The sequence below is a fragment of the Megalops cyprinoides genome, chromosome 7 (assembly GCF_013368585.1).
Source record: "Megalops cyprinoides isolate fMegCyp1 chromosome 7, fMegCyp1.pri, whole genome shotgun sequence".
Lineage (NCBI taxonomy): Eukaryota > Metazoa > Chordata > Actinopteri > Elopiformes > Megalopidae > Megalops > Megalops cyprinoides.
The window spans coordinates 816,782-836,704 of record NC_050589.1 but is presented as its reverse complement, the minus strand read 5'-3'; the positions used below and the strand labels follow the sequence as shown (position 1 = coordinate 836,704).

Here is a 19,923-nt window from a genome sequence, read left to right as displayed (position 1 = left end):
GAGGGAGAGAGAGAGGAGAGAGAGAGAGAGAAAGAGAGAAAGAGAGAGAGAGAGAGAGAGAGAGAGAGAAAGAGAGAGAAGAGAGAAAGAGAGAAAGAGAGAAAGAGAGAAAGAGAGAAAGAGAGAGAGAGAGTGAGAGAGAAAAGATAGAAAGAGAGAGAGCTCTTATAATTGGATTACTGATTTGTGCCTCTCCTGACCAGCAGGTCATAATGATAAAACCAACTGCTGTAAATGGCTAACAAATTAACTACAAATCTACTCTGCAAGGACGTTTTCTTTTAAACTGTGATTATAGCCGGATGGGACGTGTCATCACACCCCCCCCCACCCCAGTCATCCTTCAGTACCGGCGGGGGCTGGCTCCTCAGAGAAAGGGGTGGTAATTTGCTCAGCACTTGGCTGGTGCTGCACCCCCTCCCCCGACCCCCCCACCCCCTGTACATGTATTTGTTAATGTAGCACGTCAGCTTAATTTGGTTCAGGGATCAGTCTGTTAAACAATGCTCCAGCTGTGCTCTGCTGTTTAATTAACGGTAATGAAGAGGAGGCAGATCCTGGATCAGTGTGATCTGCCGGTCCTGCGGCAGGACGGGGGCGGGGGTCGTCCCCTGACAGCAGAGCCTCTCCGTAATGCTGCGCCGTGTCTTTAATTAAGGGTCGGCGCAGTCCCTCTCCGGGACAGGCCAGCAGGGTCATTAATAAAGAGGCCAGCCATGTGCTTCACATTCCTGGGGGTAAACAGCCCCCCCTGCCTTTTATATGCCTCAGATCTGCTTTTCAGGAATCTCATTACACCCTGTCTCAGAGGAGACACTGATGGGAGACTACCTGCCACTCCCTGAGAGAGAGAGAGAGAGGGAGAGAGAGCTGGTCCTGAAGCTCACTGCACATCCACCCCTGTTAACCAGCCTCAGGACAGCACCATCCAAACACAGAAAATTAGGGTAAACTGCATTATATCACAGGGCAAATGTACATGCCAAAACTCAAAAGACAAAGTGAATGTCTGTTTGGTCATTACAGACATCACACTTCATCACCTTCACCAGCTAGTAGTATTACTGCAGTATTGCTATTAGTGCTATTATTGCTATTTTAGTGAAATCTTGATAATATAATATTATCAAGATATATAATATAATATAAAATAGGTATGTAGGTATAGATAGATAGGTAGATAGGTAGGTAGGTATAGGTAGGTAGGTAAGTAGGTAGACAGGTAAGTAGGTAGGTAGGTATAGGTAGGTAGGTAGGTAGGTAGGTAGGTATAGATAGGTAGGTAGGTATAGGTAGGTAGGTATAGGTAGGTAGGTAGGTAGATAGGTATAGGTAGGTATAGATAGGTAGGTAGGTATAGGTAGGTATAGCTAGGTATAGATAGGTAGGTAGATATAGATAGGTAGGTAGGTAGGTAGGTAGGTAGGTATAGATAGGTAGGTAGGTAGGTAGGTATAGATAGGTAGGTAGGTAGGTAGGTATAGGTAGGTAGGTATAGGTAGGTATAGGTAGGTAGGTAGGTATAGGTAGGTGTAGGTAGGTAGGTATAGGTAGGTAGGTAGGTAGGTATAGGTAGGTGTAGGTAGGTAGGTATAGGTAGGTGTAGGTAGGTAGGTAGGTATAGGTATAGATAGGTAGGTAGGTAGGTAGGTAGGTATAGGTAGGTGTAGGTAGGTAGGTAGGTATAGGTAGGTGGGTAGGTAGGTATAGATAGGTATAGGTAGGTAGGTATAGGTAGGTGTAGGTAGGTATAGGTAGGTAGGTATAGGTATAGATAGGTAGGTAGGTACGTATATGTAGGTGTAGGTAGGTAGGTAGGTATAGGTAGGGTTAGGTAGGTAGGTAGGTGTAGGTAGGTGTAGGTAGGTATAGGTAGGTAGGTATAGGTATAGATAGGTAGGTAGGTATAGGTAGGTATGGGTAGGTATAAGTGGTTATTGCAGTATTGGACTGTGTGTTGTGTCCCAGTCTCAGGTTTCTCACCATGATTTTGTCCCAGTGAAGGAGGGGGCAGTGAAAGCTCTCCTAAGGCAAGGACAGGCAGTGTGCAGTATGCAGGGACACATAATCACGTACCCCATCTGAGCTGCATGCAGTGCTGACACAGCACTTTGGGTTATTAATATCAGTGCAATATAGAAAAAAACAAATATTGGGCCGTAACACTGTCTGACAAGAGATGGACAAAGCAGCTTTAAGGAAAGGGGAATATAAACTTACTTTGTAATCTGCAGAGGTGCTGATGTACTCACCTGCCTGACCTGACAGACAGACATTTCACCTTCCCCAGATAGACACCTTCACACACACAGCCATTCCTATTAACCCTGTGTGTACATATTTCTGGAGATTACCAGTGACACACCTTGTGCTGGATAACAATGTTTGATTCATTTGATATATCCTTCTCAAGGGAACTTTTACTGGAATCTCTGTTGCTGTTCTCTGGAATTACAGTGCCATGCGGGAGAATGGCAGACTCTTTGTACTGTAGGTGGTGTGTGTTCAAGCAGAGCTTTATCAGACAGCAGCAATCAGCTACTGTGATCAATACCAATAACGTCATGATTGGACCCTGAGATACTCCACAGCTAAGGTAGGGTACGATTGAATTGTGATTGGACGATGAGATGCTCTGCTGCTGAGGCAGGTTGCAATCTTATTGGAGGAGGGAATACTGCTCGAGGCAGGGAGCAATCTTATTGGAGGAGGGAATACTGCTCAAGGCAGGGAGCGATCTTATTGGTGGACAGAATACTGCTCGAGGTAGCAAGCGATCTTATTGGAGGAGGACTCATTTCAAATCTGGCTCAGAAGTCCTGACCCCCGTGTTCCAGCTGCCTGAACAATGCTGAAATGGTGAAAGATTTCTAAAATACTTCATTGATTTTTTGGTTCTCTGTTGCAGTTTTCTGTTGAAGCTGAATGAATTTCAGCTCAAATCGCTGAACGAAGACAAGTTCATTGATTCAGGTTGTTTTTTCTCTGTGGTGTTTCTTTGTCCTCCTGGCAGCTTTCCTTGATGCATCAGAGTAGCCTATCTTGGAATGAATGAGCGTCTTTGATTGTCTGTATGCATTAATCTTTGCTTTCATCAGACAGAGTAATCAGGTAAGAGGGGTGTAATGAGTCAGTTGTCAATATTTGATTACCTCAGTGGGTTTGGAAAGTGGAAAGTGAAACTGAGGGTCATTCTGCTGGCAGGGCCTGTCAGAAAGAGCCGCACTGTCCAGAGACGATACGAGGTGTCGCTCCTGAAACCCACACAGCTGGGGAGATGTGGTCCCCTGGGGGGGTGACAGAGCCCCCCCACGTCCCTCACATCTCTGCAGCCATGACTCTGCCCTCTTCCCATGACACACAGCCTGACACACCTACATCTCATTATACACCCGTATCTTACCCAGTGCTGCCCTGGTGTCTGATTTTCTGCATGCACATATGCAGCCTTCTCCCTGCTGAACCTCTCGCACACTAAATGTTAAGTGTGTCTGCAGCATCTTTAGAATTATAAAGAAATCCTTAAATAAACAAAACCGTTCACTAATGTTAGCACTGATGAACTGAACCATAGTGTACTAATTTGTCATTTACTGTACACACTCATGAGTCATGTGAATTTTACAGTAACTGAATTTTATGCACGCAAACATTTACATGGCTCAGTAACAACATTACAGTGTACACAACTACAGTGTCATCTTCCGTATTTCTGTGCGACCAGATGTGTACCAATACCACGCCGGCCTCATCAAAGCTGGCTCCCGTTTGATGGAAGAATTTCCATTCTTTTTTTAATCATGTTTTTTATCATGCTCACTGGCCATTGTAGAAGTATTAAATGGCAGCAAACATTAGATAGATTTTCCCCTAACTGTAATGAAAGTAATTATTTCACTTTCACTTGAGTTACCCGGCATGTTATGCAGGGTGCAATGCATGATGGATTATTCTGTCTGTCAGTGACAGTGTATCTCACAGCTCTGCCTTTGGATTTCACATTGACATCCAGAAAGGAAAGAAATGAAATTAGGGATGTGATCCACTCATTAATCAGCAGAAAATAGTGTTGTCATTGTCATGACAACAGAACTCTATGAGTTTATCAACCTAAACTTCCATAAACAGCTCTAGAGAAGCTGGAAATAATGTTTTCTTGAGTCTATACTATAGTTTCTATAGAAGTGTTTATGCTCATAATGAATTAACCCTGCCACACACATACGTGCACACAATCACACAGCATACACACACTTGCACATGCACACACTCGGTCTCACACACGCATGCACAGACGCACACACGCACAGACGCACACACACACACACTCACACACACACACACACACACACACACACACTCACACACACACACACACACTCACACTCACACACACAGCAGTACTGCTCTATTTGCTGCATTAAAATGAGTCCTCTTGCCACTTAATTCAGCGGAGATTAAAAGGCTAATTGAAAACAGGCAGTGATAAGGAGACATAAGAAACACAGCAATGAGAATGTTCTGGAAGCACATTTAAATTAGGGGATTAAAGTCTTGGAGCTAAAGGACTTCGGCCAAATGGCCAAAGATCAAATAAACCCAGGCCTCTGTTTTTTCTTTTTAAACTAAAAAAACAGCCCTGCGGCTCTAACCTGGACAGCGTGCTGAGTGACGCTAACGTCAGCCCGACGGAGTACTCGTCTTCCACCGCGGATAAAACGGGGCTTGGGAACCTGCCAGCCGGTTAGTTCTGGCCACGCTCTCCTCATTAGGACCAAACCTGCATTGAAGCCATTTAAAATGATCTAGGCTGCAAAACTCAGAATTAAAAAATGAATCCCACTGCCAGTCTTTACAACTACAATAGGACCAACTAAACTGTAAATAAATCATCACTGCTGATTAATGAGGAAGCTAAGCGTACTCTGCACATGATTAGGCATTTATTAAACATTAATGCACCACACATTTGTTTACACAGTGTTGTGATAATTCAAAGACTTTGCTTAATCATTTTTCATGATAATTTCATTAACTGAAGTGTGCTGCAGTGCATTTCCAGAGGACTGCAGATTGTTTTTAATTGTTTGGTTTTCCTGCGAGGCGAAGGCCTGACCCCCTGCTGTGCAGTGTGTTACGTTGTGTGGATAATCGTTTGGTTTTCCTGCGAGGCAAAGGCCTGACCCCCTGCTGTGCAGTGTGTTACGTTGCGTGGATAATCGTTTGGTTTTCCTGCGAGGCGAAGGCCTGACCCCCTGCCGTACAGTGTGTTACGTTAGGTTGCGTTGTGTGGATAATCGTTTGGTTTTCCTGCGAGGCGAAGGCCTGACCCCCTGCCGTGCTGTGTGTTACGTTGTGTGGATCTGTGCCAGCGAAACCCAGCTGACACAGGGAGGAAGGAGACAACTCAACCTCAACATGTCAGACTGACACCAGATAATTCAGCCAATACAAATTAAAGCATCACAGTACTCTACACACTTTTGAATATAACACAGCAGCAAGACATTAAACTGTATATACTTTAAAATATAAACATATTACAAATTGTTATAAATACAGCTAAAATATTTCATGCAATATAGTAATGAGATATTAAAGTGTCTGCACCCTAATATATAGACATTAAACTTAATACTCCTTACACTGTTTAAAATGTACATTTACAGACAATCTTATCCATATTCTATATATCCTTATCTTATAAAGTAAAAGTACAAATACTTTATCTAATAAGGTCACAAAATCAATAGTAATATCATAACAAAATATAGCTAAACACTTAAGTCTCTTCAGAAATTCTCCCACAGCCATCATCACCACAAGTTCTTAACACAGAAACTATCGGCTTCAGAAGCCGCCGCGGCCGTTAGCGGCACCAGGAGGGAGCAGAGCTGCAAGGCCTCCATGACCATGACTGCTGGGTCGGGGTCGGGGTTGGGGTCGGGGTCGGGTTAGGGTTTGCCACACTGGTGTACGCGATGGCTGGGCAAGGCACACGGTACTGGGGTCCCCGAAATGCGGATCCCTGCAGTGCCGTCAAAGAGTGACGTCATTAACACCAGGCTTCAGGGGCTTTAGCCGGAAATCTTTCTATGGCAAAGTAATCAGACGCAATGTGCTGCCAGGCACGCCTGGTTATCAGCTGCGTTACGCAGCTGTGTGAGGGGAAGTTGCATCAAAGAGTGATCTCACTGGTAACAGAAGTCCCTGAGAGAGAAAAAGAAAAAGTGAGCCCAAGCAGATGATGGCTAGATTTCCCTAATTACCTCTTACCAGATTTTAGACTGTTTGCTCCACTTTTCCTCAAGAAGAAATCTGTCAAATTCCCTGCCGGCCCCCCTCCCCTGACCGCCGGAGATGCACGCAGCTTCAGTCACTCAAAGGGGGCTGTTAGCAAGTTTAAAAAGACAAGCTGAACGCCAGTGAGCGCTACACCCAAGACACAACACAGGTAAATGTGAGACATGTGAGACACATTGTGCAACCCTTTTACTAGTTAGCTCGCAAGATAGGTCTGTCATTACGTAGTTGCAAACTAGCCATCGTTATGTGTTATGTCTGTGATTACCATCAAAATCACAGAGCATGGGTTTGGTCCTGAATGTGTTCGGATCTCAGACTCCTGGTTAATGCAGCGACTGACAGTCTAACTTGTGAGGCAGTCTGAGGTAGCGAGTCGGCATCTTTTGTGTTGTAATTGAAATTGATTTAACATAACTGTATGTAGCTCGCTAAGGGCCAATCACAGCATGCAGCCATTTCATTGGGGTTAGGAGAAACTAACAGGTCAACCTGCAAAGGGCCCCCTCCCAGATACGTTGTCCCCTGAATTTTGTTATATGCCACTGTGAAGACACCGCTAAACTGATCATACTCAACTCAATCGCTCTACACATTAGAAGCTCACCATGAAATGGATTTTAAATGCATAGGAATGTGATTTAGAATGTTCTGGCAATTTTAACTACACATTTTCAAGAGCAGTAATGCATGGTAAAATATGTCTCAATTTCATTTGAATTGCTGATAGAAATATGCAAAATGTATGTATTTAATATTGTTTTCCAGTAGGATTTTTCACTTTATATTCAGATCATAAATAATGCGTCTGCTTATGTGAGAGTTCATACAGGAACACAATCCTGTCTCATTTGAATATTTTCTATGAAGCTGTGCATGCAACGATGCAAGAATTTCAATACTTAGAGAACATACTTATTTCAAAATAATATTATCTTTTATGATCAATATTCTGTGCTTTGAGCTGACCCCAGCCCATGGAGGCCAGGCAGGTGTCAGAGCAGAGAGGGAGAGCTACGGCAGTTAAAATGATTTAGAATCTTATCATTCCTCTCCTCCATACAGAGACAAACATCAAAGAGAATTCAGATTCCTCCTTCCGCTGGGTCTGACTGAAAGATTCTTTTGTATTTTTTACTTTAGCCTGCAGCATGTTATAGGGTACATTGACCGTTTTCCTTGACCCCGTCCCAGGTCTTCCTTTGACCCTTGATCCCGGACAGTTTCTCATCGGTAAGAGGCTGTCCGTAACCGGCTGGATTCTGATCTCTCTCTCTGCTTCCTGCTGTTGCCTCTCCTCCAATCAGATCCCTCAGATCAGCTACGCTTCAACGGCCCCGGAGCTGAGCGATGACCGCCGCTATGACTTCTTCTCGCGGGTGGTGCCGCCGGACTCCTTCCAGGCACAGGCCATGGTGGACGTGGTGAAAGCCATGGGCTGGAGCTACGTGTCCACGCTGGCGTCCGAGGGCAGCTACGGGGAGAAGGGCGTGGAGGCCTTCATGCAGATCTCCCGCGATGCAGGTCAGTGTGGGTCGCCATGGCAACACAGGAATCAACCCCAGTCAGGTACAGCCACTTCCTCCGGGCTCATCCAGGAGGCCGCGGTACCAACGGGAGGAGAGGTTACAGTTGCTAGCAGCTTCTGGATAATCGCTTTGGATAAACTTAGTTAGGAATGACAGTCTTTCAAATGGGAACTGTTGAATTAGAAGCCAAATGCCTATGATTTTTGTCAAGTTAACCTGCCAGTTGTATGATTTTGAAGATAATGTGTGTGTTGCTAAAGTTATAACTAGCTAACTTGGTTAAATAAATAGCAGCTAGCTAGATGTATAGCCTTGCTGTCTGGCTAGCTTGTCTGCTTGGCTTGCAGTTAGGTTGGCTAAAATATTGCTCAGAAATGTAGCTAGTTGACTGTCTTTAAAAACTGCTGATTAATGTACCTGAAGTTATGAAAAATGTGGGAAAAAGTGTGTAGCTGGTTGATGAAATGATATTCCCAGTCTTCATGTGATATCTGACCAAGGGTCAAACAGGAACTCCAAATTTGACTACAGGAATTAATATAAAAATATATTTTCAATCTGGACTCAGACATTTAGATTGTGCCTAATTCCCAGATGTAATTTGGTAGGCAGTTGCATAATAAAGGAGCCCTGTGTTAAAAAGCTCTACCACCAGATTTAGGTTTTATTATTTTTGGAACCACCAGAAAGCCAGACAGGGGGGTTTGTAGGGGATTAACAGACCCTGTAAGCAGGTGGACCATTTAAAACCTAAGAAAACAGCTGGAAAACAGTAGTTTGAAATGATAGAAACATAAAAATAACTTAATGTAGCAGCTTTCATAAAAAGTGCTTTACAAAGGCAAGAAACAGAACTCAGCCTTGTATTTCCGTGGTAACCAGTGATGCTGGCTAAGCCATGCTAGAACCAGTGATTTGGTTTAAAATGTTTGATTTAATTTACCTTGTTTCACGTATGGAGCACTGATTAAGTGAGTGTAATTATTCTGCATAATTACCTCTTTGCATTACAGAACCCTTTTTAAATGCATGGCAATGTGCTGTGTGTTCCTCTGCAGAGTACAGAGCCTCAGCGTGAGCATCAGAGCTCTCTGTACTCTCTCTGCCTCTCTGATCTCCGCCAGGCACAGCGGGCTTGTTTTAGGCTGGCTGGTGTCAGCTGGAGGTAAAACATTCCTCCATCTCAGGTAAAGCAGAGCCGTGGGAAGGACAGAACACTGTGTACCTTCACAGAGGTCAGCGGAGCAAAGGATTGTGGGAGTTGGAGGAGAGATGGCTGCAGGGCCTGAATGCGGCAGCGGGGGGGGTCCCTGGGGGGGCAGGCTGTGCCTGTGTGGGAGGGTCACGTGTCCGAACGCCTCCGCTGCCAGCCAACGGGACGCGAGTTCAGAAAGTTTGGGATTTTCTGTAGCGACCACATTGCTCATGGGCAACTGCACTGCAGGAGAAGAAGAGACTGAGTAGTACAGGAGAGATGTAACCTTGTGCTGAACTGCACGAGGCAGATGGATATTTCTGATTTCCTTACAGTTTCATAATTCACATTGAATGTGCTCTCCATGTTTCTCTCACTCCTGGCTAAACCCTGCAGAACCTGTGCATAAGTGAGTCGGTGATGCTTTAATTCTAAAGTAGAACACACCTGCATGTGGAAAGTCAATAAAACAGATGTGCTTCAGAAGCTTTGCCTGCTGACAGCAGCCTTATTCAGCCACAATGAGGAGAGCGCCACCTCATGTGCCCCAGGACACATTACACCCCCCAGACTCATTCTCTCTCTCTCGTTCCTTCTCCCTCTCTCTGTCTCTCTCTCTCTCTCTCCCTCCCTCTCTCTGTCTCTCTCTCCCTCCCTCTCTCTCTCTCTCTCTCTTTCCCTCCCTCCCTCTCTCTGTCTCTCTCTCTCCCTCCCTCCCTCTCTCTGCCTCTCTCCCTCTCTCTCTCTCCTTCTCCCTCTCTATCTCTGTCTCTCCCTCTCTCTCTCTCTCTCTCTCTCCCTCTCACCCCCCCCCCCGGTCACAGGTGTTTGTAATGCAGGTCACTCTGAATGCTCCTGAGTCACGGCTGCTCTTTCGTGTCCCTGGAGTCTTTGGCCGAGGCAGTGATTAGAGCTCTTTTTGTCTGTTTGATTGCTTCACACCTGAGAGACATTTTTCAGATGTGTGGTTTCTCTCTCTCATCCATCTCCCTCTCTCTTTCTTAGATTCAAATTCAAATTTAAATAAGCGTTATTGGCATGGCTACACAGCTGTGCAAAGGAATATATAAATATATTCTAAACTACTCTTAAATGGCTAAAAAACATTAACTCGTATTTAGAGCTATTGATACCCCCTCCTTCAGGATGTGGCACTGATACACACCGTGCTTCCTCTCCCGCAGGACTTTACAGTTTCTCCTCGTCATTATTTATTCATTATTTAAATGTGGGGAGGGATAATTGAAGTATTTATTTCCAATCGGCAGGAGAAAGTGCATCTCTGTTTCCATCTCACCTGTCTCACAGTGACCTCACAGCCTCTCTTCTCTTATGCCATTTCTGTGGCTAGGCCGTCGCCACTGAGCCTGTGCTTTGACTGATCTGTCTCTCTGCTCTGTCTCTCTGTCTGTGTCTCTCTGCTCTGTCTCTCTGCTCTGTCTCTCTGTCTGTGTCTCTCTGCTCTGTCTCTCTGTCTGTCTCTCTGTCTGTGTCTCTCTGCTCTATGTCTCTCTGTCTGTGTCTCTCTGATCTCTGTCTCTCTGTCTGTCTCTCTGTCTGTGTCTCTCTGATCTGTCTCTCTGCTCTGTGTCTCTCTGCTCTGTGTCTCTCTGATCTGTCTCTCTGATCTGTCTCTCTGTCTGTGTCTCTCTGCTCTGTCTCTCTGTCTGTGTCTCTCTGCTCTGTGTCTCTCTGCTCTGTGTCTCTCTGATCTGTCTCTCTGTCTGTCTCTCTGTCTGTGTCTCTCTGATCTGTCTCTCTGTCTGTGTCTCTCTGATCTCTGTCTCTCTGTCTCTCTGTCTGTGTCTCTCTGATCTGTCTCTCTGTCTGTGTCTCTCTGCTCTGTGTCTCTCTGATCTGTGTCTCTGTCTGTGTCTCTCTGATCTGTCTCTCTGTCTGTGTCTCTGCTCTGTCTCTCTGTCTGTGTCTCTCTGATCTGTCTCTCTGTCTGTGTCTCTCTTCTCTGTCTCTCTGTCTGTGTCTCTCTGCTCTGTCTCTCTGTCTGTCTCTCTGTCTGTGTCTCTCTGATCTGTCTCTCTGATCTCTGTCTCTGTCTGTGTCTCTCTGCTCTGTCTCTCTGTCTGTCTCTCTGTCTGTGTCTCTCTGATCTGTCTCTCTGATCTGTGTCTCTCTGATCTGTCTCTCTGCTCTGTCTCTCTGATCTCTGTGTCTCTGTCTGTGTCTCTCTGATCTGTCTCTCTGATCTCTGTCTCTGTCTGTGTCTCTCTGCTCTGTCTCTCTGTCTGTCTCTCTGTCTGTGTCTCTCTGATCTGTCTCTCTGATCTGTGTCTCTCTGATCTGTGTCTCTCTGATCTGTCTCTCTGCTCTGTCTCTCTGATCTCTATGTCTCTGTCTGTGTCTCTCTGATCTGTCTCTCTGATCTCTGTCTCTGTCTGTGTCTCTCTGCTCTGTCTCTCTGATCTGTCTCTCTGATCTCTGTCTCTGTCTGTGTCTCTCTGCTCTGTCTCTCTGTCTGTCTCTCTGTCTGTGTCACTCTGATCTGTCTCTCTGAACTGTCTCTCTATCTGTGTCTCTGCTCTGTCTCTCTGATCTCTGTCTCTCTGCTCTGTCTCTCTGATCTCTGTCTCTCTGTCTGTGTCTCTCTGATCTGTCTCTCTGCTCTGTGTCTCTGACAGTGATGGCCTGCTAAACCACAGCTAAGCATCCAGCAGCAGTTAGGTTTTCTTTGTGATTTTGTCTCAGTGTCCCAATGTTCCAAGCAGAGGTTTGTAGTTGACTCTGATTTGTTGTTCAGAAGCAGATCTGGTCTGAGCTTGGTGTATGTTAGTAGGCGCTACTAGGTTAGTGAGCTCTGAAGCCAGTTGGCTGTGTGGACTCCTGGGTTTTTGGTGCTTTAAATAGCACTGTGCCTCTTTCCCTGAGCTTTAGCGCTCTGACAGCAGTTAGCTGTATGCGACTGTGCAGATTCTTTCACCATGCGAGTGCAGGTTTGCCTTCACGCTTCCGGCAGGACGACACCCCCGTTGCCTGCAGCCACACCTCTCCCTCCACCTCAGAGCACACACACAAACAGCACCTTTGCATTGTTTTAATGCAACACCTTTAATTATCTCAAAAGAATCATAATTATGTAAAAATGCAATTGAGAAAACGCAAGGCAGCATTGATGCTGCGCGCTCACTTGTGTCGTCTGGACCCTTCTGAATGGAATAATGTAAATGCAAATGGACTAATTACATTTACAAAACCTTCCAATACACACACACATGCACGGACACGCACACACAAAAACAGGAAGTAGGGGTCAGACAGGACAGGAAGTGGCACAAACCTTGTTCTCAGATGCAGACGTCACCAGAGCTCCGTGACGGACCTGCTCGTTGCTCTGTGACTCACAGCAAAGTTGGCTGCATGCTTGGTTTCCTCAAACCCTGACTCACAGCATTGCTCACGGTTGGTGTCTTGCTGTTGCTTGGGTAGCACCTCACTGCCGATCTGTGAAGCACCTCTCTGCTGTTCTCTGAAGCATCTCGCTGCGGTTCTGTGGAGCATCTCGCTGCGGTTCTGTGGAGCACCTCGCTGCTGTTCTCTGAAGCACCTCTCTGCGGTTCTGTGGAGCACCTCTCTGCGGTTCTGTGGAGCACCTCTCTGCGGTTCTGTGGAGCACCTCGCTGTGGTTCTGTGGAGCACCTCGCTGTGGTTCTGTGGAGCACCTCTCTGCTGTTCTCTGAAGCATCTCGCTGCGGTTCTGTGGAGCACCTCTCTGCGGTTCTCTGAAGCATCTCGCTGCGGTTCTGTGGAGCACCTCGCTGCGGTTCTGTGGAGCACCTCGCTGCTGTTCTCTGAAGCACCTCTCTGCGGTTCTGTGGAGCATCTCGCTGCGGTTCTGTGGAGCACCTCGCTGCGGTTCTGTGGAGCACCTCGCTGCGGTTCTGTGAAGCATCTCGCTGCGGTTCTGTGGAGCACCTCGCTGCGGTTCTGTGAAGCACCTCGCTGCGGTTCTGTGAAGCACCTCGCTGCGGTTCTGTGGAGCATCTCGCTGCGGTTCTGTGGAGCACCTCGCTGCGGTTCTGTGGAGCATCTCGCTGCGGTTCTGTGGAGCACAGCGGTCCCATGTCCTGGCGTGGTCTGCTTCACTCAGAGTGTCACACAGGCAGTTTGAAAAGTCCCTCGGTCATGATGAGGGAGCAGGACCGCCACAGAGAGTCAGCACTGGCAGGTGAAGCTATCTGCAGAGCGGGTCACACACACAGCAGAGCATCACCGCTGTGGCCAGAGGGGAAGCAGAACTTCAAGAACTGTTTTTACAGCGCTGTGAATAACTAACCCTGCTCAGTGGACGTTCATAACGTACATGATGACTGACAATCACTGCGTGCTCCCATGACGTCTTGCACTTGGGTCATCTTTGATTTCAGCTACAAACACTCGATTTTCATCAGATCTGAGGTCAGTCTCATCACTGTCTCAGGCTAAAACGCCTTAAAAGCCAGACTTAACACTCTTGTCCTTCACCGTCTTTGATGCAAGCGAGTCAGCAGGTTATGACCAATAAGCTGCACTCGTGTTTCGGTATTGCTGATTGGTTGCTTAGCCAACTTGGACTAACACCCAGAGGCCAGGATCTCAAGAAAATGATGGATGAACTCTGGTTCTCCTGACAACATTACCGCATACTGCAGTGTCTTACAGAATGACCTCATCCATGTTTGAGCTGACCAATCAAATTGTCCCACAGTAATCTTGTCCCGCCCCTCTGGCAGTAACGTTGATGTGGATTGGAGGGCTGTTTGGGTGTCACCCTGCCCCTGCAGATGGTCTCTGTCCGCTAGCGTCTGCGGCGTTGTCTGCTCCCTCAGTGTCCGGCAGACTCAGCCTGGGCCCATCGGCAGCAAACTTAAAAAAGTTAATGACATCCCTCGGGCAAACATTTCACATCCTGCAGTCATTAATATTTCATTGACGTGTCTTCATCCGAAGCCTAATCGCTCATTAAAACTTTAAGAGGCCGCTACGGTTGCAGCCCATGCGGTGACAGAGCAGGGGAAAATTGTCTAACTTTGAAGAGGAAGGAGAAGGGGAAAGAGAGAATGCATTTTAGATTAAAAAGTTTTATTTAGCTGTTTCTGTTTACTGAGACTTCCCACAAGGTTTTTCCAGCCTGGTTTGAGTTATGCAGAGTTTGAGGCACACTCCATACTGTCTGTGGGCAAGTACAGCACACATCAACTAACTAGCTACTTATACCATGAATTCAGAATTGAAATCCTAATACATTTGTGTAGAATATACAGTGCACTTTATGAGCATGTGTGTTATATGGGTGCATGTGAGTGTGTGTGTGTGTGTTTGTGTGTGTGAGTACGAGTGTGAGTGCGTGTGCGAGTGCGTGTGCGAGTGCGAGTGCGTGTGCGTGTGCGTGTGCGAGTGCGAGTGCGTGTGCGAGTGCGAGTGCGAGTGCGAGTGCGTGTGCGTGTGCGTGTGCGTGTGCGTGTGCGTGTGCGAGTGCGAGTGCGAGTGCGAGTGCGTGTGCGTGTGCGTGTGCGAGTGCGAGTGCGAGTGCGAGTGCGAGTGCGTGTGCGAGTGCGAGTGCGTGTGCGAGTGCGTGTGCGAGTGCGAGTGCGAGTGCGAGTGCGAGTGCGAGTGCGTGTGCGAGTGCGTGTGCGAGTGCGTGTGCGAGTGCGTGTGCGAGTGCGTGTGCGAGTGCGTGTGCGAGTGCGTGTGCGAGTGCGAGAGCGAGTGCGAGTGCGTGTAAGTGTGTGAGTGCGAGTGCGAGTGCGAGTGCGTGTAAGTGTGTGAGTGCGAGTGTGTGTGCGTGTGCGAGTGCGTGTAAGTGTGTGAGTGCGAGTGCGAGTGCGTGTAAGTGTGTGAGTGCGAGTGCGAGTGCGTGTAAGTGTGTGAGTGCGAGTGTGTGTGCGTGTGCGAGTGCGTGTGCGAGTGTGTGTGTGTGTGTGTGTCAGTGCTCTGTATTGCAGCTATTCTGCAGGTATCTATAAGCATAGATTTTGAGAGCAACAGAGAGAGGTCAGTGAGCCACAGCTGGCCTCTGGATCACTCAGCTCACTGCAGCCTCTGTGAGTCTGTGTAAGTGTGAGTGTGAGAGAGTGTGAGTGTGAGTGTGAGTGTGAGTGTGAGTGTGAGTGTGAGTGTGAGTGTGAGAGAGTGAGAGAGTGTGAGAGTGTGAGAGAGTGTGTGAGTGTGTGAGTGAGCAACAGAGACAGGTCAGTGAGCCACAGCTGGCCTCTGGATCACTCAGCTCACTGCAGCCTCTGTGTGGAAACCTGGGGCTCGGTAATTTGCAGTTAGCCCTTAGACAGAAAGCAGTGCATTCTGGTCCCGCGCTCTCCCTGAACAGAGACAATGCAGGACAAAAGAGCGTCGACTGGCACTCTCTCTCCCTCTCTTCTCTCTCCATTTTCCATTTGCCTGCTTGTCTTGGGTGGTTAATATCCTCTGTGTCCTTGTGACAGACAGCAGTGACATCGCCACTTAGCTTTCCCACAAAGGGAGAGGGCTGGAAGTCAACAGGAGAAACGCAGCACGCTGCCTCTTCAGCTCCTCCACTCTCTGAAAAGAGACTCTTCACAACCTGTATGTGTATTTCTGCACTGTCTAACCTTTGGAAAATGTGCCGACAGTGGATGTGGGGCATAGGGTGGTGGATGTGGGGCATCGGGTGGTGGATGTGGGGTGTAGGATGGTGGATGTGGGGTGTAGGATGGTGGATGTGGGGCGTAGGGTGGTGGATGTGGGGTGTAGGGTGGTGAATGTGGGGCGTGGGGTGTAGGGTGGTGGATGTGGGATGAGATCTGGCTGAATCTGACAGAAAGGCTAGGTTTTGGAGCTGTAGAAAATCGGTCAATTCCTTCCTCATTAACACCTGTTCAGAGCTGCAGTCTTTGATACATCATTACCTGTGACATTGGTTCTCATTAGTAGCCTGCCCCAGGTCACCCAGAGAGAAGCAGCTCTGATTAGGATCAGTTAGCACTGATCACAGGGGTCCTGTTAGTGAAACATGTTTCATTAGAATGGGAATGTACTGCACACACTATGGCAAAACTAAGGAGTAGGTGCAACAAGGTCATTGACTTAAGAAAGAAAGCAAAACAAAAAATGCTTTGTGTTTTCAGACTGCTGATGTCTCTTGGAATGGTCTTGAGTGTGTCCTTACAGTGACTGGCAAACAGACAGAAAAGAGATTTATGTATTGCTCCCTTACAAAACACGCCAGCATGTGAGGATATAGGCTGCTAAAGTAGTCCGCAAAATATACTGCAAACATATCAATAACATGCCAATTTCATACAGGTAACTGTATATGTTTATTCTAAAATATGCAGTCACATATATTCTAAAATGTAGCATAAAACATATACATAAAATTGCGTGTAATTACCACTATGTTTTGGCCTATAGTGTATAGGTTATGATTTTACTTATAGAGGGTGTGTTTTAAGCTTCCTGTATTGCTGCTTTATGTGTTTTCATTTTTCATGGCGGCAGAAGAATTGTAAAGTGTTGAGACTGTTGGGTGTTTAGTGAGGGAAAGAGCTCCTTTCTGTGAGTGAGGTCGGGGTGTTTGATCATGCCGGTCTGTACCTGCAGGCCTCACCTGGGGAGTGTCTCCAGAGGCAGGGCTGGGGTTGGTCCACTGTCAGCCCCCGCACGGCCGCTTTGAGGGCTCATATAGAGTCAAGCGGGGGGCGGCTTTAGCGTTCGGGTTTGGATTATGTGACAGGAATGGTTCAGCGATCTGTCATTTTTGCTTTCAGCGTCTCATGCAGGGTCATATTCTGCAGCCAGAGCTCTTTTTCTCCCTCAAGGCCAATTGCAGACAATGCAGCGGATCTCTATTAAAGCTGGCACTTGCAGCTGAAATGGGCTTAGCACACGGATGGGTTCATCAGCTTTGTTTAAACTGCAGCGGACATGTTTATTTTACCTGGCCTCACCTGTGCAGATGGATCATGCAGTACAGACAGGCATCGTCTCCTAGCAACAACTGGTCAACCATGAGGTGTTATAATACCCACAATGCAGTTCAATGACCGTAATAATATACACAAATCCAAGGCCTTTGTATGATAACTCAACTGTTTCATGTTCTTTATGCAGGAACAAACTGTTCACAGTTCTTTTGTGTTTCAGCTGTTTTTCATGAGAAGGTTAAGGGAGAAAGATGAAATGTTAATATTTTTAATGTAAGCAGAATCGAAAACAAACATAAACATGATGAATGTGGTGTAAAGAGGCCTTTAATTGAATCTGTGTTTTTATCGGAGTGTCGCTTCTGCTTTATTGCATATTAGCTCTTCTGACCCCCGCCATCCCCCACCCCCGCCCCCCTTGGGACTGCATCTCTACAGAAGCTGCTGTTCCGCACCCTCGGTCTCAGTTTGGGGGGGTGTGCCGGGGGTGGGGGTGGGGGGGGGGGTTCAGCCTGCAGTGTCTGAGCGGCTCAGGGCTGTGAGTTTCGGAGGCGTTACCGAGCTGCTTTGCGGTGAGGGATTTCCACACTGCGATCCCTCCTCTGATACATTATTCATCCGCCATCACCTCCCGTCCCTCCCCCGCGCGGGAAGCAGCAGAGAGGGCCTGTCTCTTGGCCTGGCCTGACCTGCCTGCACGCCTCTCCACCAAGTGCAGCGTGTGAGATGGCCTCATTCGCCTGAAAAATCTGAGCTGCGCTTGAACCTGCTGTGCCGCTTTGACCCTGTCAGAGTGAACATCTCACCACAAAAAGTGCCAGTTCTGAGCTGTCTCCACTGGAACACTGGAACCCAGTAATCTAATGACCCCTGCATTCAGAATGCCACACTGAAACTCTGGGCTGGAACTCTGGGCTGAAACTCTGGGCTGGAAAAAAACGGTGCAAAGAAAATCAAAAATATGTTGAGAATATATTTTAGGGAATAATTTTTTTTAGCTCAGTCAGTTTATTGACTATATCTGAATTAATGTCATTTTGGTATCTTTCCAGATATTTCTGCTTTGCATTAATATATTTTAAATATATTTGCTGTGTATTCGTTTTTCAACATATTCTTTGAACAACATATTTCTCAATATCGTACAGTATATTACAATTTTGTATGGGACTGTAAGCTAAAGGCATCACCCTTAGCAGCTGGTTGTAATAACGTTCAGTAGTTTCAGTGGTGTAAACCTGAACCAGACTCCTGCCAAGGACACTGCAATTTAACTTCCGCTCGTTTAAAAAAAGACCACGGGCCCCTAATCAGGGTGGCGCAGCATCTCTTATCATTGTTTGCAAGCCCAGCCCATCACTTACGAATCTGAAGCCTACAGATGAAAAAAAAAGTCACGTAAGACCTGCGTTCAATGAAATCTCTGCAAGATAAATGGAGCAGGGCGATCCGCGGTGAAGGCACACCTTGACGAATGACCTGCACTTTGTTTTATGTAGTTAATGCTTCTGGAAGGACAGGCCCACCATGCGCCTGGCTGCAGCTTCAGAATTACACCGGGTCAGACATCAGGCTGAACCTGAGCGTTCAGAGGAAGGAGGCCAGAGAGAACCGCAATAACGACAGCAAAAAAAGATGAAACGGAGGAAAGGAAAAAGGATGAGGCTGAAATGACACTGCGAGGCCTGGGATTCTGTCTCCGTCCCCACATCTCTCCCTCACTGCCCTGTCTCCGTCCCCACACCTCACTGCCCTGTCTCCGTCCCCACATCTCTCCCTCACTGCCCTGTCTCCGTCCCCACACCTCACTGCCCTGTCTCCGTCCCCACACCTCACTGCCCTGTCTCCGTCCCCACATCTCTCCCTCACTGCCCTGTCTCCGTCCCCACACCTCACTGCCCTGTCTCCGTCCCCACACCTCACTGCCCTGTCTCCGTCCCCACATCTCTTCCTCACTGCCCTGTCTCCGTCCCCACACCTCACTGCCCTGTCTCCGTCCCCACACCTCACTGCCCTGTCTTCGTCCCCACATCTCTCCCTCACTGCCTAAGGTGCAGTCACCTTACTCTCTCAGGTACACTCACTTTCCTGTCTAAGGTGCAGTCACCTTACTCTCTCAGGTGTAGTGCTCTCTGTCCCGGCACCCTGTGGTGTCGGAAGGTGTAAGGATGCCCTGTTGAGCACTGTTGCATCTGAAGAACCTTGCAGTCCCTAAATAATTCATCACTTCTCCCGTAACAAGGCTGCACTGGGCTGGGGGAGTCTCAGCAGCACCCCCCTCTGGCTCTATAAGGCACCTCTGCCTGGTTCGCAGCAAACTACTTCTGGAATGTCATGACTGTAATCATAACAATAAATTATTGATTATAAGATTTTAAAGAGAAATGTATGAATATGTTATAGTTGTTAGCCAAAAAAATCATGCGTCAGGGACATTTGTTTTTTGGGGAAGCTGCGGTTTTAATTTCAGCTGAACTAAGAGCCCCAGACTGCTGGTCCTCTGTGACCCCCACTCTTCAGCAGGTTGCAGCTGTAGTGATTCCGAGTTCAAGTGGCTTTTAAACCGTTTTGGATGACTGCGAGCCCTGGCCCAGCGGGGTGCGTTCTGAGGAGCGGTGTCCACCCACCGCAGCCTGTGGCGGAGGGAGCGCTGCTCTCTGCAGCACACAGAGGGTCTCCTCTCCTCTGCCTTGATCAGAGTTTGAAAGGAGCTTTGCACACATGTTGTGGCAGCGGTACTGGATGCGTTTCCTTCCTGTCTCTCCTCTCGCTGTGCTGGGCATTGAATTGAGCGCGCTATCAGGAGCAGAGCAAAGCGGCTCTGTGTTTATTCTCAGATCTGCACTTCCTTTGGTCTTTATAAAGCCACTCCAAAATCTTCAGAACTAAATTTAGGAACGTCCTCTCTAGAAAAGCCTATTTATTCCCTCAGTGCCTGTGCCAGCTCCCTCTCTCTCTCCCTCCCTCTCCCTCCCTCTCTCTCTCTCTTTCTCTCTCCCTCTCT

At 47.4% G+C, this 19,923-nt stretch overlaps 1 protein-coding gene across 1 annotated transcript in view; it reads left to right on the top strand.

Moving 5' to 3' along the window:
• LOC118780222 (metabotropic glutamate receptor 7-like) overlaps positions 1-19,923 on the top strand; it is a 123,148-nt gene that overhangs the window by 44,047 nt on the left and 59,178 nt on the right. The window contains exon 2 of the mRNA XM_036532629.1: positions 7,611-7,827. Within this exon, the coding sequence (XP_036388522.1) occupies positions 7,611-7,827 (217 nt within the window). The remainder of the gene's footprint in view (positions 1-7,610; positions 7,828-19,923) is intronic.